The sequence below is a fragment of the Stigmatopora nigra genome, chromosome 5 (assembly GCF_051989575.1).
Source record: "Stigmatopora nigra isolate UIUO_SnigA chromosome 5, RoL_Snig_1.1, whole genome shotgun sequence".
Lineage (NCBI taxonomy): Eukaryota > Metazoa > Chordata > Actinopteri > Syngnathiformes > Syngnathidae > Stigmatopora > Stigmatopora nigra.
Window position 1 is genome coordinate 2711948 of NC_135512.1, and position 25350 is coordinate 2737297.

Sequence of the window (25350 nt, forward strand, 5' to 3'; positions counted from 1 at the left end):
CAAAATGTATTGAATTCTATATCGACTCAAACCAAAAACACGTTCTCCAATTCTTAACGTCTAATTTCCAACCCTATTTTGAAGCCTTCTTTTGTCGGCGGCGAATATCTGGTGGGCGGGGTCGACGTCACACACGCGCTCGTTTAAAACATTTAACCCACTTCTCTCCGCCGCCAAACGTCTTGTTTTTGAAGCGGCGCCGTAACTGCGGGCTGCGCTTTGTAGCCTTTTTAGCGCGGCCGCCCCCGTCGGCGCTCTCGTTAGCGTTGCGCTAGGTGTTAGCGCCGCGCGGCAGACGGCGTCGGAATAAATCCTGCAGGTAGCCTGTGGGTATCTTTCGCATTAATCGTCTGCCTGCCGCGTCTTATGTGCACTTTTGAAACATTAACAAGACCTTTGAGAGCGGGCCGAAGAGCGAGGAGGGCTGGCGGCAGAAAAGGGAGGGCCCGCGGGGGCCGCGGGGCGCTCGCCAACCCGGCCGGCCGGCCGGCCGGGACGCGCCTCGCTCGCTCTTGGCTCGCTACGCTTTCATGTTTTATGGAAAAGAAACAAATTATTTTGGCCTTTGCTGTTTGGCTTCAGAAAAAGAGAAGTTGAAATCGTTAGCCACGTGCTAACAGCGCACTCTTCTTTCACTGCCCTTGACAGCTAACAACTAGGAGTCCATTTCAATTGCCTGCTTTAAAATATATTTTGCCACTTTTTTTTTAACAGAAAATATCTGTTTTTTACCAGATTTCTTGAAAATGAACGGATCTGAATGATGGCCAGTCAAAATGGGTTGGTTGTTGTTCACCGAAATGATGGCTGTCAATCCTCACAGTCGAAAATGATTGGTCGTCAATGGCAACCAATGAGGTAAGGTTTAAAAATGAATCATTTCAATTCAAAAAAGTGATAGTTTTCACCGCATTCTAATATTTTTTGGATTATTTCCTTGTTCGTCATATTCATTTTTGGTACTGCTTATCCTCACAAGGGTCGCTTAATGTATTAAGTGTATTATTATTGTTGTTGTTTTGTACTTAATGGATATATTCAGTCATTCATTTTGAGAATGATGTCAAAATTTGGCTATAAAATGAAGCTATATTTGTTGGTGCAGAATCCATTGAAGAAAATAAGTGACGGCAATAGATGTCCAAGTCATTTGGACTGAATAGATTGGACTTCTATCCTTGTCAAAGCCAGCTAATCGGTACTTTTAGGTTTTTTTTTTGGAAAATATTTATAACTACCGATGTAAGGGGTATAAAGTACAGTAGTCCCTCGAATATTGCAATTAAAGTAGACCAGACATGGCCGCGATAATTGAAAAAAACCGCAAAGTAGGGTCATTGTTTAAAATAATAATATTCAGTGCTGAGTCTTAGTAGCAAGTGTGGCTTTTAGAATGGATTTTCACATTTTTATGGACTTAAAAAACAAAGAAAATGTAAAAATTTAAAGCAGAAAGAATGGCTAATTAGTGTATTCACGATAAGTGAAATTGCGATAATCGAGGGATTACTGTAATAGTAAAATTATGAACAGCATACCAATTAGGCACATGTTAATTTCATCTGCTAACATTTATTTGGCTAACGATAGCCTAGAAAAACAAAAAACAAGTCAAGTAGCATGGCCAGCCAAACGAATCAAAAAGTATGACTCAGGGTTCAAAGGTCAAAGTTGCCGTTTAGCATGAATATAGCAAAAATGTTTTCCTACTTTAGCTTCACCAAGTTTTGTCGCCAATCTACCAAAGTTTTCGTAATCTTCCCTTCGCCACATCATCACTTAAGCAAGTTTATAACACATTGGGTGATCCACGCTTAGCAACGGGCGCTAACGGCGCTCCAACGAGCGCAAGATGTCGAGGAAAACGGCGCTAACTGGAAGCGACAGGCGAAGGGAAACCACGAGTCCGCTGCCGCCGCCACCTTTCTCTTCCCGGTGGAACTTGCTCAATTTATGCATGATTAGCGGCACTAATGCTAATTCTCTAAAAAGAACCAATCCCCGCCCGCCCGCCCGCGCCTTCATTTGTCGCCTAATGTGCCAACGACAGATTAGCGAAACGCGCCGGCGATTCCTTCAGGAGCGCCGGCGCGTCGCTAACGAGGCGTGACGGGTCGCGCCGGACGACGTTTGTCGATAATGACGCGAGGACGTCGAGCGTGAAGGAGGGAACGCCGATGCTAAGCTAGTTTTGTTAGGATTTCTACGCAGGCTATTAATTGTCAATTAGCGTTAGCATTTTTGGCTAACATTATTAACTGTTTACGTTTTAGCTTTAAGGTTTTAACTACACTCGTTTTTAACGTATTTTCCAAACGATAAGTCACTTTATTTTTAATAATTTGGTGCAACGTTTATTTTTTTGTGGTTTTTTTTGGCGTTTTTGTGGGTTTTTTTTTTTCAATTTTTGCATTGTTTGTTTTGTTTTCTGATAAATTACAATAAAAACATCCCCATAAAAATGACTTTTATACTTCATACTCTCATTTTGTATCAAAACGACAATCTACAAAAAAATTGACTGTATTTTTGTACCAAAAAATGTCTGAAAATTCTCTTTATCCTCCACAAAATATGATATTCTTTTATTGTCATTATATAAATATTTTGAGGTTTAAAACTTTACTATAAAGTGCACAATAACAACAACATAAAACTGAAAAAAATATATATTAAGTATAACATAAATTAGTAGGGAAGTGAACAAATAATAACAACAAACTGAAAATCAATAAATAAGAATTAATAATCAATAAATAAGCAGCTCAATTCACAGTAACCGGCAAAGAAAAAATATCGACATGACAGACTGACAAACATCCACTGTTTGTCTGTACTTGCCCTTTGATTGACGAGCGACCATTCGAGAGCGTTTACCTAGCCTCTTCCTCCAAAGTCACGTTGGATAGACTCCGGTTCCCCCGCGACCCCGAACGGCGGGATAAGCGGGCGAAAATTGATGGAAAGCCCAGCTTACGCTTAATGAGCGACCCATCGCCTCTCGACCCGCGCTCAATCAAACGCTTGGTCGGAGGTCACCGAGACGACCCGGAGGATCCTGGGAACTCGGCGCCCCGTCCCGCCGCCAAAGCGCCTGGGTCCGGTCCGTGTTAACAAGCCGACTGGACCTGGCGTGCGCCAAGGCGTTTGACACCATCAATTTTTTTAGTTTTTTTTTTTACCTGGCAACCTGGTCGCTAGCGGTGTAATTTCACGATGACAAATCATCACTCAGCTTCCATTTACTGGGAGAGACATCTATTTTTTATATTTTTATATAATTTTCTGAAAACTACATTTGCACGATTTTTATGACCTTAAAAATGTAATTTAAAAAAATATATCTATATATGTATATCTATATATGTATATCTATATATCTATAGCTATCTATATCTATAGCTATCTATATCTATAGCTATCTATATCTATAGCTATCTATATCTATAGCTATCTATATCTATAGCTATCTATATCTATAGCTATCTATATCTATAGCTATCTATATCTATAGCTATCTATATCTATAGCTATCTATAGCTATCTATATCTCTATAGCTATCTAAATCTCTATACCTATAGCTATCTTAATCCATATCTAGCTAAATCTATATATCTATATCTATAGCTATCTAAATCTCTAGCTATCTATATCTATCTAAATCTATATATCTATATATAGCTATCTAAATCTATATATCTATCTATCTATGGCTCTATCTTTTGATTTGTATCTATATATCTATATCTAAATATACATCTATATATCTATATCTAAATATACATCTATATATCTATATCTAAATATATATCTATATATCTACATCTATGTATCTATATATCTACATCTATGTATCTATATATCCATCTATATATATCTGTATCCATCTGTATATCTATATCCATCTTTATATCTATATCCATCTATATATCTACATCTATATATCTACATCTGTATATCTACATCTATATCTATGTCTTTATATCTATATCTTTATAACTATATCTTTATATCTATATCTTTATAGCTATATCTATATCTTTATATCTTTATATCTTTATATCTATATCTGTATATGTATCTATATTTCTGTATACATCTATATATATCTATAGTATATATCTATATCTGTATCTATATATTTGTATCTATATTTCTGTATATCTATATATCCCCAGAAAAAAATCTGTGGTATAGTGTAGCCGTGAAATAGTGAGGGATTACTGTATATGTATTTATATTTTTAAAAAGATTTAAATCAGATTTTGGGGATAATATTTTTTCCAACCGATTGCGCCTCCTCCCTTTCCCACTTCCAAAGTACACGTCTGGCCGTCAGCCAACGACCGCAATAGAGCGCACGTCCACGTATACTTTTTCTTTTAGCGAAAAGCTACTTTGACACGGCGTTGTCGCGGCGAAGGATGTTTATTTATTTTATTTCCGTGGCACAAAGCAGAGATGAAAGGCGGCGCTTGTCATTTTTCGCAAACGTCTAACGTGGGCTCTGTCGTCTTTTCGCCAGACGGAAACGTGTCGATAGCGGCGGCGCGTTCGGGATAAACTGTCACCGTTTCTTGCCGCCGCTCGGGGAGGATGACTTGTCACGTTGCGTTAGCACAAACATGCTAAACTTTTTTTTTTTGCCTTATTTTAGGGGCGTCTTTTTTTGCTTTGCTGCTTTCTTTCGGAGACAATTTAGCTCACAAGCGTCGCAAAGCGCTAAAATCAAGCGTGGTGACGCTAGCAAATGGTGTCGGGAAATGTTAGCGTCGCTAGCGCTTTCCAGCTTTAAAGTTTTCTTCTTCTATTTCACAAGATGTCCAAACCTCAACTCAAATGAGTTTAACAACTTTAGATGTCTAAAACCGTCAAAATTAGCTTGTGGTATTTTTATTTATTTTGGATTTTTTAAAAATCCTAATTTACCTAAATGTATTCATATTTTTAATTGGATTTTGGCCTTTTTTAAAATAGAAATTTATTAAAAATTGTGAAATACTTTAAAATAAGTTTATTTACCCAATATATTTTATTATTAATTCATATTTTTTTGTATTAAGACTAAGTAGCGCATAGTGCTAACTTATTTGCAGCGGAGGCCATCTTGGGTAGGGCAACTCATCGTAAACTATTTTTTCCAATGGTGGTGGCCATCTTGGTTTTGGGCGACCAGTCGTTGGAAACTAGATCTCAAAAAGTACGTATTGGCAGCATTAAACGTTATTTCTTTGTACTTTCAGATACCCAAGATGACATTTTAGCGCTATATCGGTACTGGGCAACCAGTCTTTGGAAAATAAATCTCAAAAAGTACATATTGTGCAACACGGGAATGTTATCCCTCCACCAATGACATCATTTCAATTCCAACTCGATATCAAAGTGCACTACTTTTTTTTTTTTTTACGGCAGCCATCTTCGTTTGGGGCGAACACTCGTAAACTAGATCTCAAAAAGTACTATTAGCAGCAGTGAACCTTATTTCTTTGTACTTGAAGATACCAAAGACGACATTTTAGCACAATATCAGTACTGAAAGGCACTACTTTTCCAACGCTGGTGGCCATCTTTGTTTTGGGCAACCAGCCATTGGAAACAAGATCTCCAAAAAATACACATTGTGCAGCATTGGGGGGGGGGGACTCAGTACAAATGACATCATTTTAGCCCATTTCGATACCAATTATAATGTTTTATTATACATTTTCTGATCAAAATAGAATTATGAAACACTTCCACATTTTAATTTAAACATTTTTACAGTTTTATGGTTCTCACAAAATCAAATTCAGCACCCATTTCAAAAATTTTCAATTTTAAGCATATTTTTTCACCAACTTTTGACAAACAACCTCATTTCAGTATTTATTTCCCACTTCCAACACAGGTCAAATTTCACCCTCTCTTCTTCATTACACCAACATGGCAAGGCCCATCAACAACAACAACGTCTTTGTTGTCACGACGACGAGCGGCCGATCATTTCCCGACGCTTTCCAAACGCCAAATCAACTCGAAGGTAAATCTTCCATCATAATACTAATAATGTGCATTTATAAATTTAGCGCAGTAAATATCCCCGGGTGAGTGATATTTAATTGGCATTTGCGTGTCGCCGAGTCGGCGAATCGGGGGCGGGCGGCGTTCGTTGAAGAAAATTAAAGCGAAACGCTTTGATGTGCCGCAAGATTTTTTTTTTTTTGAGCGCTTCTCGCATTTGAATATTTAAAAGTCATCGCGCGAGGCGCCTTTTTGATGTGCCGGATGATTAGCCAGAGAGTTTGTTCGGGAAACTCGCGCTAAATGGACGCGGGAGAGGCAACCCGACGTAATTGCGAGGAGGCGGCGCGGCTAAATTGTATTTTTTATTTATTTATTTTGAAAGGGTGCGTAAACACTTGATTGGAAATTCTCTATTTTTTTTGGGGGGGGGGTTGGCGTGGCTTTTCATGTCTTAATGAGACGAGACGACAGACGCTTCAAAGGCGCGTCGGCGAGAGAGCGACGTGTGGCGGGCGCAAGAGGGAGGGAGGGCGCCGTCCTTATACCGAGCTTGATCACAATGGCGTCTTTGTCGCCAAAAAGAAAGGGATGGCGTCATTTTGGGTGACAGGAAGATGATTTTTTTGTTTTTTTAAATGAAGCTTTGACAAGATCGACAGGTGTGTTTTTTTTAATTTTTTTTTTTGTCAAAGTGGGGGATAGATGTCCAATTTGCTTTGACTGGGTTTTTAGGGAATTACTGTTTTGTTTTTATAATATTTTTGTTAATTAAAAGGAAATAGTTTTTTTGCATTTTTTTCTAAATTGGATAAAACAATGTAATTTTTCCAATTTTTCTCTTTTTATGTATATAAAATATTTTAAAATGTACTATTGCACTGATGATTAAAAAATAGTCAAAAAAATCTAAATAAATAAAAAAAATGAGTTTCCATTTTTGACTTTTAATTTAATGTACTTATTCTTTTTTTAAATGAATAATATTAAGTGATAAAAAATGTGCAATACATAATTTCCAAGATATTTTTTCAATTAAAAATTGAGAAAAATCCAAATATTTAAAGATTTTCACTCAAAAAATTGAGTTGAAATCTTTTAAGGGGGCGTTGTAAAAATAATCTAATTCCTTTTTTTAATTACTATTTTCCACTTTTAATTTTTAACGTACATAAAAATATACTCTTAAATGTACTAATTGTATTTTTAAATGAGCAACCAATGATTAAAAGACAACAAAAAACGACCATATAATTTCCAAAACATTTTTTCACTGAAAAATAACATTTGATGATGCTCCCTAAGAAAAAAAAATGAGTTTAAATGATCTAATAAGCATCTTTTAATGGCTTAAATGTTTATTAGCTTTCTTGCAAATTGAGAGATCAAGACATGCTAATGTATGCTAATTTGTGCTATTTGCTCATTTCTACTAGGCTGCCATTTTTTTACGAATCTTGAGAAGCCATCAGACCCAACTGATCAATGATTTCCTATTTTTTTCTTCTTCTTTCTTCTTGCAGGTTAACGCGACCCAATCAAGCCAAAGAGCTTGCTTGCTATTGACATTTCAGATCGATGGCGACCGCTCCAGACGACTGACTGAGCACCAGACGTCAACATGCCATCGGTTCATCGATTATCGCTCCATCGATTGGCCGTAAGTACTCCCAGGTGACATCTCGGTTTGAATCCGTCCATCGTAATCGCCTGTTAAAATAACACATTGTAAAAAAAAAAAATGGGTCAGATCGGGAAATAGTCGTACGACACAATTTGATTGGCAGCGAGTTGCTAGGTAGATTTTTCATCCTTTTGAGGATGTTATGGAGTTTAAAAATATTTTTTGCCTGTTAAAAACAAAAAAAGGTAAGTGACACATTGTGTAAAATGTTTACATTGTTTGTGTAGTTTGTTTACTTTATTTTATATGGAAATATGCATAAGTTTTAAAGTGTTATTATTTGATTATGATGTCTTATCATTAGAATTCAAAGGCTTTCTGGATAACATTTACTTTTTTATACATTATTAAAATTTATAAAATATAAAACATTTTTTTGTTTGTGAAAAAAGTAATATTTAATTATATTATTAATATTATTAATTTTATTTTAGAGATGTTTCCCCCTTATTATTATTATTATTATTATTATTATTATTATTATTATTATTATTATTATTATTATTATTATTATTATTATTATTATTATTATTATTATTATTATTATTATTATTATTATTATTATTATTATTATTATTATTATTATTATTATTATTATTATTATTATTATTATTATTATTATTATTATTATTATTATTATTATTTTTATTAAACCTTTCAAATGATAAATGACTCATAAATTATATTAAATAGACACTTAAAAATATTTAAAAATATTTTTAATTGTACCTCATTTTGTACAACTAAACTTTAAAACTTTTAATAGCTTCAAACCATAAAAAAATATTTAATTGATTTAACTCAATTTAACTTTGATTACAAATAACTATTAAAATCAATAAAAATCAATAAATAAAAGCATTTTATTTAAATAATTTAAACATTAGTTAGTTTGATTGAATAAAAACAAAAAAATACATAGATTTTTCTACACTTTAAAATCAGTTTTTCAGATTTGTCCATCTTAGACATATTTAATAATAAAATAATTGATTTATAAATGTATCTTGGGCCCCATGGACGTCTATGGACGTCCATGGTCGTCCATGGCGACCGACTAGTTGACGGGCAATGACGCCAGCGTTAGCGCTGCGCGCTAATCAGAGTGACGCATTGTTAAATAAAGCATGAAAAAAAGCTTTTTAGCGCGTTCATCAACACGTCGCCCTTCCAAAACTCTTTGGGACTTTAAATAATAACGTCAACGTGAGCTTTTAACAAAAATGGGAGCCCCGCCGATGGAATGGGGAAAGAGACCAGAGCTGCCAGGAAGTATCAGCGCATGCTCGGCGAATTCCCCCTGTCGCCATCGCTCAGACACGCTCGGCTAACTGTCTTAGCGCTTCACTCTTATCATGCTAACGTTTAGTATAGGAGATGGATTTATTAGTTTTAGTCTACTTAATGTTTAGTTTTTGTTTGGTATCAATATGATTTTGATAATGTGTGGATTTTTTTAATAAGATATGTTTAAAAGGTGATTATAAATCTAAATTACTGAATGCTAGTTATTGCTATCAATGCTAAGTCAGACAATTCTTAACTGTAGACCACAGGTGTCAAAGTGGCGGCCCGGGGGCCAAATGTGGCCCACCGGATCATTTTGTATGGCCCGGAAAAGTAAATGAGTGTCGATTTTCTGTTTTAGAATCAAATTAAAATGGAGTATAGATTAATGTTAAATTTTCTGATTTCCCCCTTTTAATCAATAATTGTCATTTTTTTAATCCATTTTTTCTGTGTTTTTAGGTCAAAAATAATTTTGTAAAATCTAAAAATATATTTAAAAAAAGCTAAAATAAACATTGTTTAAGATCTATAAAAAAATGAATATTCAGGGCTTTTAATCCATTTATAAAAATAAATAAAAAAATCAAAATATATCTAAAATGGTCGGGTCCACTTTAAATCGAGTTAACTTATTTCAATTAAAGGCGACACAACGATTGGACGCCACACAGTCAATCCTCTTCTCAGAAAAGGCAACGAGCGCTCCTTTTTAGCGCTTAGCTTAGCCGACGGCCATCTTGGGTAGGGCAGCCGCCGACTACACCACTGCTTCGGCGCATTATTCCCTCACCGCGCGAGATACGCCGTCCAATCGCCGTATTTCACCGTCCCCAAGTGGACGAGTGCTAACGTGCCGGCTTTTCACACCTGCCAATAAAAGCCGCGACTCGAGCGCCGGACAAGCCAATAAGGTGCGAGCATGCGCCCAATTATCTCCTAGCTAAAAAAAAAAGGAGCGCTTCGCAAGCCAGGGCGCATCTAAACACGGCCTCTTACCGGGAAGTGCGAGCTGGCCGCGTGGCGCCTGTTTTGACACCCGTGACACGCAATTAGCGAGCGTCGTGTCCGCACAAGTCGCCTCTGGGAAGGCGGACAAAGTCGGCGTGTTAGCGGAAAATGCTAACCCTCCATATCATAGAAAGGCACGGAAAATAAAGTGCACAGATAGTAAGAATAGGCACAAATAATAGTGCTTAGGAACTGTAGCAGATGAAAGAAATAGAGTTTGACGTCCACAGGTGTCCAATCCTTTTTGATCGAGAAAGGTCATGTGGGCCGGGCCATTTTAGATATAATATTTAGATTTATTTTTTTTAAATGGATTAAAAGAACTGAATTAAAAGTCCCTGAATATTCAGTTTTTTTAAGGATCTTAAATAATGTATATTTTAGTTTTTTTTAATACATTTTTAGATTTTACAAAATGATTTTTGAGCTAAAAACACAGAAAAATGGATTTAAAAATGGATATAATGTTTAGATTTTTTTTTATTAATGGATTAAAAGAACTGGATTAAAAGCCCTGATTATTCAGTTTTTTATGGATATAAAACAAGGTTTATTTTAGTTTTTTTAAAATATATTTTTAGATTTTACAAAATGATTTTTGAACTAAAAACTGAAAAAAATGATTAAAAAATGACAATTATTGATTTAAAAGGGGGAAAATCAGGAAATGTAATATACATCTATACTCTTCATTTTAATTTCATCCTAAAACAGAAAGTCGTCACTCAAGATTGACTTTCCTGGGCCACACAAAATGATGCGGCGGGCCAGATTTGGCCCCCGGGCCGCCTCTTTGACACATGTAGTTTAAATTATAATTGCCCTAAAAATTAACAGGAAAGTGACCCGTAATTGCCCCTGAAACCGGATATGAGTGCCCCTATTTCCGGCAGACGTGGCGACCGACGCGTCCGTCCATCGGGGTCGGGGGGGTGACGGTCCACTTTAGCCGGCGGCGTGATTGACGGGCCGCCGCATCTCCTCAGAAGTGTGAGAAACCGTCAAGCTGCTTAATAAAACATGGCGAGAAGGCAGCGGGCCCGGGAGGCCCGAGGATGAGGACGAGGAAGAGGAGGAGGAGGAGGAAGGGCGGATGGGGGAAGTCGGCAGGGTCACGGCTGTTGAAACCCCCCCCTCCTCGTCCCTGTGCGCTACATCACAGGGGGTCCGCGTGGCCTCATTAAAATCAAGGCGATCACAAGGAAGGACCAGAACGCAGCCTCCTCAAAGACACAATCCTCTTCCTCCTCCTCCATCTTCTTCTTCTTTTTTGGGGGCGCAACCCATAAATTTACACTCCCGTATTTTTAACCTCGCTCTCATTCACTTGAACAAGAAACAAGCTAATCGGCAGGAATAGCAAACACTCCCATTTTGTATATCTAACATGACTAATCATAGATTAGAACTTTATTTTTGTAATTCCATTGGTTGCAGTACTAAGTACAGACACAGAAGACATTGTAGAGCTAGCTAATAAAAGATGGAGCTGTAAACTGGATGTCCACAAGTTGGACGCACCCATTTTTTATATAAATAAGGACGTCCTGAAGCCAAGTCATGTGATTTTGTGAGGGAAAAATAGCACATATAAATATATATTTTTTTTTTCCGTCAATTTGAACAAATGTGGCCAACATTACATTAATGTGCAATAAATATTTGCTTCTTGTGAATAAACATAACAAAATTGTCCATTTGCTAGTTTAACTGTAAAAGTATAAAAACTACTTAATATATTTTTTTAACAGAAATGATGCAATGTGTTAATAAATGAGCTTTCTTGATTAGGATTTTTACAAAGTTTCTTTCAGTAGTTTATGTACAAATATCTGGTATAGTACTGTATTTGAATTTTTTTGCGGAATATCTAAGGCAGGGGTGGCCAACCAGTCAGAGACCAAGAGCCACATTTTTTACTGTGTTTCCGCAAAGAGCCACATTTTTTACTGTTACCGCAAAGAGCCACATTTTTTACTGTGTTACCGCAAAGAGCCACATTTTTTACTGTTACCGCAAAGAGCCACATCACACCCATACCTTTGCTCAGCCAGATTTATTGTAAATGTCGCACACCAGCATAGTAATGACATAAATTGACTCCTACAGTACTAACAGCACAGGCCAGTCATTATCAACAATGAACATTGTGTGCACTGTCTCACACAGACAAACTCTCAGTTCAACCAAGTCCGCAAACAAAAATATAATAATTTACAATAGCGTTTTTCTTTTTCTATGCATGTTACTTAGTGGGACTTCTGTCATAAAATCAGAGCCTATTTTTGCGCAACGTTCGCTCCTTGTGAGCTGTCATTTATTATGAATGGCTTTTACTAGCGCGCCCACCACGTGGGTGTCCACCTCGCTCTCCTATTGGCTGCTCCCGGCTGAGCACTCTCGCCTTGGTCTGCCTCGCAGGGGGTGTGGCTTTTTCAGCCGACGCTCGATCTTTGGGATACTTTTTGTGTGCGCGACGCTGTTCATTGTCGCTTCTGGTTCACGGGAGCTCTCCCACTCTGTTAAAAACGTTTACTCAAATGACCTTGCTCCTACTGGGAAACTTTGAGGTATTTTCATCCCAAGCACATGCGCATTGGACGAAAATACCGTATTGAACTCAAGCGAAGCGCACACGCAAATAAAAATAAAACACAAATACAAACTTTGATATGGACGTAAGAGCCGCATGAAACCGGGCAAAGAGCCGCATGCGGCTCGCGAGCCGCGGGTTGGCCACCCCTGATCTAAGGGGTTATTTTTTGTAGCACTCAATTGACAGCCATAGACGTCAAATCCAACTAATAGGAAGTGACCCAAAAATATCCTTAAATAACCATCACAGAGTGAGCCAAAATCAACTAAAAATGCCAAGAAACCAACAAAAAACGACCCAAAATTAACTGAAATTGAATTCCCAAATGATTACTAAGTAAGAAATTAACATATCACCATAAACATCCTCAAAAAAGCCAGAATATTCCTAAAATAATGGGATTTTAGGTATATTTTTGCTTTTTTAGGATATTTATGGGTTATATGTTAAAATCCCCCAAATAGTCCATTAAAAATCCTTAAACCAACACAAAATCACCCAAATGTACCAAAAGTGCCTTTTCAAATCCACTAAAATCATGAAAAAGTGACCCAAATTCAACAAAACATGCCAAAAAGTACCAATTTAAAAATAAAAAATGAAAAAAATGTCACGTTTTTGAGTTAAAGCAACCCCGGCAGCAAATCTTTTAATCTTGCGGATGATGTCGTGACATCCCCAACTCTTCTCTCAAATCTGAGCAAGAATAACTTGTCACTTCCCATGTTTACGCTGTAAAAAAAACACCTTGACAACCACCGCCATTCCCGCGTTGTTGTTTGTTTACGTATAGTAGACGAGGACAGTAGGGGGCGACCATCGTTGGCGAGGCCGGCTTGGCGACTCGCCGCTAATTAAGCTCCACCCTGCCTACCGTGGCGAGGACGGCATCCCAAAAAGTGCCAGCGTAGCCCGGGAACGGCGTGACAAACGTCGGGTGACAGGCGTTTCGTGACGTCGCCGTGTGTGTATATGCGGGTGTGTGTGCGGGTTAGTGCGTGCGTGAATGTGTATATAGGGGCCGGGCTAATGAGGACATGCGTGCCATCTTCTTTCCACACTTTTGGCGCCGCTTCCTGCATTCTGGCATTGTGGCGTTGGCGTTCGGGTTCCCTTCCTGTCAGCCCGCACGACACGGCCTCACCGTACGTGACAAGTTGACTCGCTCGTTCGTTGGTTTTGTGGGGGTGTCCTAGTGTGGATGCAACTATTGTAATATTTTGCATGGTCTTGGCTTGTGAGTAAATCGTCCCAATAGGCTTCGACAACTACTTCTGGTCCAATTACAGCTCCAATAGCAATCATAGCATCACTATTACTTAGTACTATGCCAGTTTGAAAACTAGCATACTAATCCTCAACTCTAACTCTAGTACACAACTACTACTACTTGCGTGTTTCTCAATTATGTATGTAACTAATGCAATACTTGGCATGCTAATAAGTTTTCTACTAGTCTTAAAAGTCCTCAAAAATTACTTCTAATCCAATTACAGGTCCTCTAACAATCACAGTACCGCTATTATTGCTTCTTTTACCAGTACTATGCCAGTTAGAAAACTAGCCTACTAATCCTCAACTCTTACTAGTGCAGTACTAGTATGCATGTATGTATATATATACATGTATGTATACATATAAGTTCGTATATATATATATATATATATATATATATATATATATATATATATATATATATATATATATATACAAATATATGTATACCCATGTATATGTATATACATATACCTATGTATATGTGTATATGTATACATACATATACCTATGTATATGTGTATATGTACATATACTTATGTATATGTATATATACATATACCTATGTATGTGTATATACATATACCTATGTATGTGTATATACATACATATACCTATGTATATGTGTATATACATACATATACCTATGTATATGTGTATATACATACATATACCTATGTATATGTGTATATGTGTATATATATATACATATACCAGTGTATATGTGTATATATATATACGTATACCAGTGTATATGTGTATATACATACATATACCTATGTATATATGTATACATACATATACCTATGTATATATGTATACATACATATACCTATGTATATATGTATATATACATATACCTATGTATATATGTATATATGTATATATGTATATATACATATACCTATGTATATATGTATATATACATATATACATATACCTATGTATATATGTATATATACATATACCTATGTATATATACATATACCTATGTATATATGTATATATTTAAAATTCTTATTTTTTTAAAATAGGATGACTAAGTTCGCAGTTTTTCATTTATCGCTGCCATGCGTGGTCTACATAACCCGCGATAATCGAGGGATTACTGTGAACAGTTTTTCCATATTTTGAATAAGGAAAATAATGATTTTTCTCTCAAATATATTATTTGTTTCAGATGTACAGTGAATATTTCCTTTCAAGAAGTCTTTTTGTTTATTAACTTAGTCTTAAAATAGAGGGGCGTCGTCTTATATTCAGGCCTGACACAGTCATAAACAACCACTAACAAGCGAGTGCATAAATCAGACAAATAATGTCGCGCACACAAACAAATATTTTCCATCCAAAGGTTGATCACGTCCCGCCGCTCCGATTTGACATCCTGTCACATGAATGATTGAAGGCCCGCCGTATAAATATTACAAGTAAGAGCTCGACTAGCCATCATTGGCTGAAATGATCATGAAACATTCAGAACCTTTTAGAAAATTTACACACTCGGCTTTGAGGCTGTCAGCTCCCGCGAGCTTAAATAATAGCGCAAAGATGTTTACGGGGGGTGCCGTCATTTATTTATTGCCGAGGCCGCTTAAGGTGGGGAAAAATAAATAAATAAATCAAAGTAGGGGCTCACGGTCAGGAAGACATTGGAGGTCAATCAATGGCGGGAGCCTAATGGATTGTGAAGAAGAAGAAGAAAAAGAAGAAAATAAAGGTTATGAATTTTTAAGTGGGCCACGCCCCCTTTCTTCATGCTAGACCTACGTTAATCAATGAGGATTTATTGGAGGCGATCAATTATGCAAACTTTAAAACATTTAATGACATATCATCAAGTCGTCCCAAGGGGGCGGGGCTTGTCTGGCCTGAGGGGAGGGACGACGCCATTGTGTGGGAAGGGGGGGGGGGTGTAGTTTAACGTCCTTGACCAGTCATTTCCAAAGGCAACGTATAAGTTTTGTGCATTGTTGAAATCTTCTTTTATTTTGAAAGTAGAGTGCTTACTTCCTTTTTAACAGCATGGCAAGTTTAGAGTATGTATTGTCATTGTACACGGATGCGTAGAATGAAAATAGGGGGAAAGAATACACGAAAAGTGGAGTGAAAAGAGCCACAGTACCCGCGTGTGCCGCCATTTTGGGTCGAAAACTCAGTTGAAACATAAGTGTGTTAGCTAAAAGCAAACAGTGAGGAATTTAAGGGCCTTAACCAGTCATTTTTTCCAAGGGTAATGTTGTGTTTTCAATAAGTTTTGCGCATTGTTGAAACTATCTTTTATTTTGAAAGGAGAGTGCTCACTTTTTTTTGTAATAGAACGGCAATTAAAAAGCTTTTGTTGTCATTATACACAAATGCTTATAATAAAATTGGTGGGGGAAAAACACTAAAGTAGAGAGGAAAGAGCCACTGTACCCGCGTGTGCCGCCATTTTGGATCGAAAACTCCGTTGAAATTCAAGCGTTTTAGCTAAAACCAGAGTATTTTTTTCATTTGTGTTTTTTTTATTTCTTTTAAGAATTAACATTTGAAAAAAGGAAATAAATTGAAAAATTGTAAAATTAGATCATTTGACTTTTATTTTGGCATGTCACTCAGAAATTGAGTCACAAAATGTCTTTAAATTTGACTTTTGACCTTTGGCAGCTCTGCATTTTCAGTAAAAAAATATTTTTTTTGCCATTTCCTCCATTTAAACCCCTTTTTGGGGAGTCCATTTTGAAAAGCATTGTAAAATTAGATTATATTTGACTTTTATTTTGGCGATTCAATCGAAAAATGGCTCACAAAATGTCTTTAAATTTGACTTTTGACCTTTCGCAGCTCTGCATTTTCAGTAAAAAATATTTTTTTGCCATTTCCTCCATTTAAACCCCTTTTTTGGGAGTCTATTTTGAAAAGCTTTGTAAAATTAGATCATATTTGACTTTTATTTTGGTGATTCAATTGAAAAATGGCTCACAAAATATCTTTAAATTTAGCTTTTGACCTTTGCATTTTCAGTAAAAATATTTTTTCCACATTTCCTCCATTTGAACCCCTTTTTTGGGGGAGTCCATTTTGAAAAGCCCCCTTTTGCACCCCGCCCCCCTCTTGCCGGAGATGGCGAAGATGCTCGCGTGGCCGCCCGGCAGAAATTTGATGTTAAATGGAGTTGAAGATATAATGGCGAGCTGGCGGCATTTGGCGGATGCCCCCAGGCCGCTCCCGCCGCGAAGCCCCCCGGGGTCTGAGAAAAAAAAAATCACGGCGCTCTAAACAAGGCGCAGATCGCATCCCGCGTGCTTTTACGCCGTCTGCCGCCCTTTCCGACCGCTCATGTTTCATTGATGGCCCCGACCGCCGCGCCATAACGCCGCTTCCGTGGAATCCAGCAAATGGGAAGTGATACTCTTTGCCGGGGCTAAAGCGTCCTTTATTGTTTGTCTTTTTTTTTGGGATGGCGACAGATTCTGACAAGCGGAACCATTAAAAAGAAAAAAAATGGGCCGTTAACTCGATAAAAGTTAACGTTTCGTCATTTATACATGAATTTTGAGCCCTGCGGTATTTGTTTTCTCTGGTAAGAAAAGTGGCGTGTCGTCTAAATGGGGTAAAAATGGCTGACAAATAATATTTAAGGGGCGGGGCTTATGTTGCTTGACTTCGGTGCGGGCGGTTCGGGTTCGATTCCCGCTCGGCAGCGTTTTTTTGTTTCATTTGTTCGTTTTGAGCGAATTTTTATGTCATTTTTTTTAGTTTTTTGTGTCAAAAGACTTCAATTTTCACAGTTTATAGAAATATAATTTCGTGTTTTTCTTTTTTTCAAGGTTGGCAGTCCGGTGGTTGAGTGGTTGGTCCTGGCAGCACGAGTTCGATTCCCACTTTGCCCTGGTGAGTTTTCCCTTTTCATTTAATCTTTCAGGGTGAAATTTTATTTAAAATACATATTCTTTTGTCCTAAGTGAGTATTAAACGCTCACAGTTTATAAAATTATAATTTTCTGTATCTGGCAACCCGGTGGTAAAGTGGTTAGTGCGTCGGCTCGCAGTTCTGGGGATGTGGGTTCGAACCCAGGTCAGACCTAACTGTCTGGAGTTTGCATGTTCTCCCTGGGCCTGTGTGGGTTTTCTCTGGATACTCTGTTTTTTTCCCACATGCTAAAAACATGCATGCTAGGCTAATTATATGCTAAATTGCCCTTAAGTATGAATGTGAGTGGTTGTCAGTTGTTTTGTGCCCTGTGATTGGCTGGCCACCAATTCTAGATGTCCCGCACCTCTTGCTCAAAGTCAGATGGGATAGGCTCTAGCACCCCCAACCCCAAGTCAGCTGAGATCGGCTCCAGCACCCCCTGCGGTCCAGAAAATGAATGAATTAAGAGTTAAACTAAGTTTACAGCTGTTGTCATTCATTTGACAGTCATATCACAGCAGGATAGTATCATTAGTAAATATTAGATGTTTTATTTTGGTTATTTTAGCCTTTTCCAAACAGGTGTTGGCACTCAAATGGAACATTTTGTCGCCATGTTTACGTTCCGCTCCACTCGGGTCATTGGCTGTTTATATCTCGGCGGGAAGATTCATTTTTTATGGGAGGGAAGCATCCTTGCCGATCCCAAATGGGAATTCTCTCCAGATGTTCCAGAGGGGGAGGCGGCATCCGCATCTGTCCCCGCCCCCAGGGATAACGTCTTGGCTCCGCCCATACCCCCTCCTTCTTGTTGTGGAACGCACAAAGTGCTTTCCGAGTTGTGAGTAACAGCCGCCTTCCGTCCGGCCGTAATGGCAGACGGCGGCCTTGAAGGAGGAGGTAAAGAGGCACTTAGCCGCCCGTCGACGGGCTGCGGCGGCCATTTCTCGGGCCCATTTGGCGTCCATTTTAACAAAAGTCGGCTAATGACGTGTTATTTGGGATGACATTTCCGCCACGGGGCGCATTCGGGGGACGCTTTGGGTGGTGGTGGCCGCCATTGACGGACGATCCGTTGCCGTTAATGGGAGGCGATGAGTCGAATTGACGTTGGACCGTGACCTTTTGACCTTTGGATGGAGTTGTTTGGGAGGTTTTTTTTGGACAGTTCATGTCGGTGATGAGGTGTTCGATTTTAAATGGGATTTTTTTAGTTGAAATGAAGGGAAATTGTTTTGAAAATGATGGTTTTAGATATTGCTGGCTGTGATTGGCTAAGATTTTAGAGTGTGTGTCCCCCTGTGGTTGGCTGGGATAGGCTCCAGCACCCCCTGTGACCCTTGTGAGAATTTGTGGTGAAAATGAATGAAGTTCAATTGTTTTTTTGTTTTTGTTTTTTCCATAAAGTTCATTTAATGTCTGAAGATGATTATAATTCTTTAATTATATTTTTTGGGTGAAAATAATGTAGAACCTGAATTAATGAATATGATATTGACTATTAAAAAAATAATAATACAACTTTGTACCCTTAAAAAATGATCTCGTAAGTGAAAAAATGATTTTACAATTTAAAATAAAATTTATTTAATAATTCACCATATTTACATACATAAATAAAATACATTTATTACTTTTCTTCCCTTCTCTTTTTTTTAATATAATCATTTCAAAAAAGGAAATTAAAGAAAAGAATATCTTGCCAGTTAAAAAATACATTATTTTTTTAGATAATAAAATTAAAAATAAAATTAATTTAATTTAATAGTTCACCATATAGAAATATATTTACATATGCACATATACATAAACAAAACTAATTTATTACTTTTCTCCCCTTCTATTTTTCATGTAAACTCATTTCAAAAAGAAAATATCACATATGTTTTTGTAAGAAGAAACAATATTAATAAAATACATTTTAAAAAAACTATAGTTAATGCGTTCTCCTCATTAAAAAATGCAAATTAAAATAGATGCCAAACCTTTGCTTTGACAAATCTAAAAAAAAATGTGAAAATGCGAAATTAATCGACCAGAAAAGTGAATGAATGAAAGATGGCAGCATGCATACCCGATAAAACGCTAAATACCACATGTCCCGCTCCATATCGAACTTGGACACCCCTCCCTTAACTCATATGACGACTTATGTCTTGTCATAGGAGTGGAAAGTCCTCCAGGGAAGTAAAAAAAAATAACGTTGACGTCGTCCGCTCGGACGAGCAGTTAGCAAGGAACCGTAGAAGGAAGCTAAAGGGAAAATGGCCCGGCAGTTTTTTGCAGGTACGCGTTCACGCTCGGCCGAGCGAGCGAAACGGCGGGGCCGCCGCTGACCTGCGGTCAAGGCAAAATGTTTACTGGCAGATGCGTTTTAAGCCAGCTTCGCTGCTGCTTAAGTGCTCACGGCAGCGGAAAAATCCCGGCGACGGCCGCCTTCCTCCCACCTGCCAAATCTTGACCTTTTCCGCAAATGACGGATGAGTTGGCTTCACTCCCGTCTTTTTTGGGTTGTTGTTGTTGTTGTTGTTTTTTTCATAGAAGAAGAAGAAAGTCGCTCAAAAAAGACTCATAGGCTATTTGGGGTTGTTGTTTTTAGTGGTAGATGTTGTGTTTTTTTAATATTTTGTTTATTGGAATGATTTATTTGGAAACTAGGGGGGGGGGGGGGGGTAAGAGGGGCGGGGCTAGGTGAGTGTTGGGAAAAGAAATGGGAATGTGTAGGGTTTTAAATTTGGGTTTTTGTGTGAAAATTGTTGTCAGCCAATGGCAGAGTACAATGAGATTAACAACCAATTGCTAATAGCTAAGGATGATTTAGCATATGGTTAGCCTAGCATGTATGATTTGGAGATGGAGGGGGAAATTGGAGTACCCGGAGAAAACCCATGCACGCCTCGTGAGAATAAAAAAAACTCCACTGGGAATTGAACCCTCGGTCTCAGAACTGCGAGGCGGAAGGGCTAACCACTTTTTTATCGGACTGTTCTGTATGCAGGTTATTTTGGATTTTGACTAAAAATAAAATTAAAATGGGATTGGGCCCTAATGCCATTTTATTTTTTGTATTTTATTTATTAAATATTAGTAAATATTAGTAAGACATGAATACATTTTTCCAAAACCATGGAATGTAATTTGGTGGAATAGATAAGACCCTAATCATTAGGGTCTTATCTATTCTACTATTTGATAGAAATACAAAAAAATATAAACTAAAAATGGGAGAATTATTGTTTTTTAATATTTGTGTATTAAATATGTGTAAATATTACTGAGACATGAATACTCTTGTAGCTAAATTGTATGTATTCCACCAAATGATGTGACATTGTGTTTTTGAAAAATATATTTCTCATTTTTTTGAAAAATATCTTACTAATATTTTTGAAAAACGTGTATTCTATTAATCTACAATACATTATAATAAGAGATGCATTAGAATATATTGAGCTGAATGCTTTATTTTGTCATATTATTGCATTTCGGAAATCATTTACAAAACAATTTACTGACATTTTTTCTGGGTGCAGGGCTAGCGCTTTCAAGTGCTAACGCGGCGCCGGCGATGGTGGCGGCCCCCGGCGAGGTCGGCGCGTCCCCGAGTGTCATGCGGGGTAGGAAGGTGCGAGCCGGCCTGTCAGGAATCGAGCCGTGACTAGCCGGAGCCCGGGGGCCCTACCTTTCACCTTTGAACTCCGATTGGACGCCCCCCCTCAGGTCGCCCCTTGTCCCAATGGATGCGACAAAGGCGACCAATGAGCTCCAGCTGCCCTTCTCACGTACAATATTGGTGAGTAACATCAAATATTTTCTTGCTTTATTTAGTATAAATACAGTTAAGTACAGTGGTGCCTTTACTTAGGAAATGTATTGGGTTTTGTAAGTTGGATTTTTGTGTGTAAGTAAATGTAAATTCTCGAATTAGGTTCTCAGTTCGCGAAAAAAAAATGATTTGGGATTATTTTTTTGTGTAAGTAGAGTAGTATTTTATATATAAATTTTCAAATTTGGTTCTCAGTCCTAAAAAAAAATGACTTGGAATTATTTTTTTGTGTAAGTAGAGTAGTATTTTATATATAAATTCTCAAATTTGGTTCTCAGTCCTCAAAAAAGTGACCTGGAATTAATTTATGTAAGTAGAGTAGTATGTTATATGTAAATTCTCAAATTTTGTTCTCAGTTCTCCAAAAAAATGACTTGGATTTTATTTTGTAAGTAAAGTAGTATGTTATATGTAAATTCTATTATTCGTTTCTCAGTCCTAAAAAAAACTAGTAAACCCTTCAAAAATAATCAAAGAGTCCTAATATTGTATTAAGAATGTATTTAAATCACTACAACACATGCTAAGGAGGAAGCTAACGTTAGCGCACACATAAACACACATGTAAACAACTTCCACATCTACAAACCTTTTAAGTATCGCCCGTTCAATTCTACTAAAAAGACGTTTATCTCTCATAGAAAACAAAATCCCTTTCAACTAGAAAACCCCACAGCGACCAATCCTTATCAGCCAATGAGTTGAATTCACTATCAAAAACCAATCCAAGCTAGCAATTACTTTACACTTTAAAGTGAATATGCTGAAATTCAAGTTAAACTTCAATAAAATCCACCAAAACATGCCATGGATACATTATCAACCCATGACACAAAATGGCGCCCACGAGCCAAGAGGGACATTCTTCAAGGGAATAAAAAAACAAGATTAAAACCGAGTAGAATCAAATTTTAGTGTACGATACTGGTTTTTTTTCCTTGTGATGTTCTTGGCGAAGGGTCCAGTCGAACCCGCGGGATGGAGGGGGGCGGGGTTAGCGCGCGCTGGCATCACAGGGGAGCCGGAGCCGAGTGGACCTGCTAAATAAATCAACTTAGGTCGGTCGGAGGGCCGAAAAAACGCGGGTGTGTGTGTGTGATGGCGTCTTTGGCTTGAAGGGATGGTGTTGAAAGTCAGAGAGAGCGCTTGGCGAGGACCCGGCGGGCGTGGCGGCGAGGACCAAAGACGCCAGCCACTCTGTGATTCTTTCAAACATATTCACTTGGTGTGAAAGGACGCCGTCATCTTCTTCTTCTTCTTCTACACATTAAAGTGGCAGGACTTTCCCATTGGCTTTCCATCAGCGGTACTTTGAAAAATCCCGCTTAATGATTTGAAGCTCTTTTAAGAACTTACTTTGGGACAATTTCTTTTCATGTGGAGATGAGGGAAGGGCAAAAAAGGGGCGGGGCGGGGGCGGGGGGGACGTCAGGGACTTTGGAATTAGTCGACTTTAGAAGGGAATGGCGTTTGGTTGACGTTTAATTGGACGCCAAGGAGGTTTTTGGGGGGTTTTAATTCGCTAGCCATTGGTTTTGTTTGCGTACTGGTTTATTTAGTATTCGGGTTTTTGATGGAGAGATGGAGCTTGGCTTGCGTTATTGATGGGGAAGGAATTGGGGGGTTATTCATGGGGATGTTTGGGAGGTTTTTTTGAGAGATTTTGTCGTTTTAAGGGGGGATTTGGGGGAATAAAATGTTTTATGTTTGGATGTTTTCTATGTCTATTTTCTTCTGAGAAGATTTTCAAGTTTTGTAATGTAGTTTTTTTGGACTAATTGGATTATTTTGTTGGGTTATGGACGTCAAATCCTTAAAAACTTAGGGCTGAGTGTTTTTGACAGTGGTAGATGTCCAATTCATTTGAGTGGGAGGGATGGCGGTGATGAGTGACTTGTTTGAAAATACACTTTAAAAACTTAGATGGATTTTTGAAGTGTTTTCAAGTTGATAGCAGTTTTTTGGGGGGGAGTTTGGAGCTTTTAGATTATTTTTTGGGTTGAATTAGGTCAAGGAATCGAGTCATCGCATTAAAAAATGTTGAATGTTTTTAGAAGACATTTTTGGGAGGATACATATGTTTAAATCAAAATGCAAAACGTTCAAAACAAACTATTTCAAGTAATAATTTCAAGCAGAAAATGAAATTCAAAGCGTTATTCTAATCAGCATAATTAAAATATTACAGCAAAATCTCATGTAACTAGTATCTAACTCACTCTTGTCAAAGTGGCGGCCCGGGGGCCAAATCTGGCCCGCCGTATCAATTTGTGTGGCCCGAGAAAGTAAATCATGAGTGCTGACTTTCTGTTTTAGGATCAAATTCAATTGAAGAGTATAGATGTATATTACATTTCCTGATTTTCCCTCTTTTAAATCAATAATTGTCATTTCTTTATCCATTTTTTTATGTTTTTAGTTCAACAATAATTTAGTAAAATCTAAAAATATATTTGAAAAAAGCTCAAATAAAGTTTGTTTTAGATCTATAAAAAACTTAATAATCAGGGCTTTTACTCCAGTTCTTTTAATCAATTTATTTTTAAAAAATTGAAATATTATATCTAGAATGGACACTAATGCGGCCCACGAACGAACCTGAGTCTGACACCCTTGCAAACTTAACATGATGTAAGAATATATCAAGTTTTACCCCTCTCAAGGCCAGTGTACAAATGACCTTTGACCTTATTAACAACTTTTTAGTACTTTATGTACTTGATTATTTTCTTAAATAACATTAACATCAACTCTTTTTGGCCACATAAAAAAATGGCAATCCATGAGTTGTCAACTTATCTCCCATATAATTGTGCCATATCACACTTTATCCTTTACTACAGTGTTTCCCAACCACTGTGCCGCGGCACACTGGTGTGCCGTGAGCAATGGTCAGGTGTGCCGTGGGAAATTGCAAGAAGTCATACAATGTGATATTGAGAGAGAAAAATGTATATGAATATAAGGAGATTATAAAGGAACTATTACAAGAATCAAATCAAAATATGATGGACGTTAAATTGTAGATTATACTATTATTTGATTCAAGTTGTCAAACAGTAATTTGTTTGCTCTTTCTCTAAGTCGAAACGGAAGTTGTCTGGTTTCTAGGACATCAACTTTTGCCGACGTAAAGTCTGTGTGAGCACAACATTTTTTTGCGGAATATTAGGAGATTTAAGTAATATTTAGAGAAAAATCATAAAATGATGCGATCAATAACTTTAATTGGTTATTTGCATCACTCAAACCGGAAGTTGTTCAGGGTCCACAGGCCAAATTTCCGTGACATTAGGTCATTGTGAAAAATTAGATTTTGGAATAATTTTGGATGCGATTTCTGCTGATAAAACTTCGATGAGAATAACTATTTTAAATATAGGCGACAAAGATTTTCAGATGGTGGTGTCCCTTGAGATTTTTTTCAATGCAAAAAGTGTGCCTCGGCTCAAAAAAGGTTGGGATACACTGCTTTACTACATTAGCTTAGCTGTTTTTGAGTTATGCTAACCACACGGTTTTTAGGTAGACTAGCATGAAATTCAACTTGTAACAGGGTGGGCGGGGTTTACAGGCATTGGTGTTATTTCGGCAAACTTAACCGTTCAACAAGGGAACAATTTGACTTTGGGCGTTGATGTTAGCACGACACAACGTTTGAGTGACGCTACGGCGCTTTGGGCTGCAGTTTTGTCAGCTGACGCTCCAATTAAACGTTCGACCCAGGGATGTATAACGAGTACGCGAGCGGGAAAACTCAACAAAAGGT

General features: G+C 37.6%; 1 protein-coding gene across 1 annotated transcript in view; it reads left to right on the plus strand.

Moving 5' to 3' along the window:
- Positions 1 to 25350, plus strand: part of LOC144196251 (uncharacterized) — a 119364-nt gene that overhangs the window by 61694 nt on the left and 32320 nt on the right. The window contains exons 4-8 of the mRNA XM_077716196.1: positions 736 to 858; positions 5892 to 6023; positions 7528 to 7664; positions 17670 to 17733; positions 21289 to 21548. Coding sequence (XP_077572322.1) covers positions 844 to 858; positions 5892 to 6023; positions 7528 to 7664; positions 17670 to 17733; positions 21289 to 21294 — 354 coding nt within the window. The 5' untranslated portion in view covers positions 736 to 843 and the 3' untranslated portion in view covers positions 21295 to 21548. The remainder of the gene's footprint in view (positions 1 to 735; positions 859 to 5891; positions 6024 to 7527; positions 7665 to 17669; positions 17734 to 21288; positions 21549 to 25350) is intronic.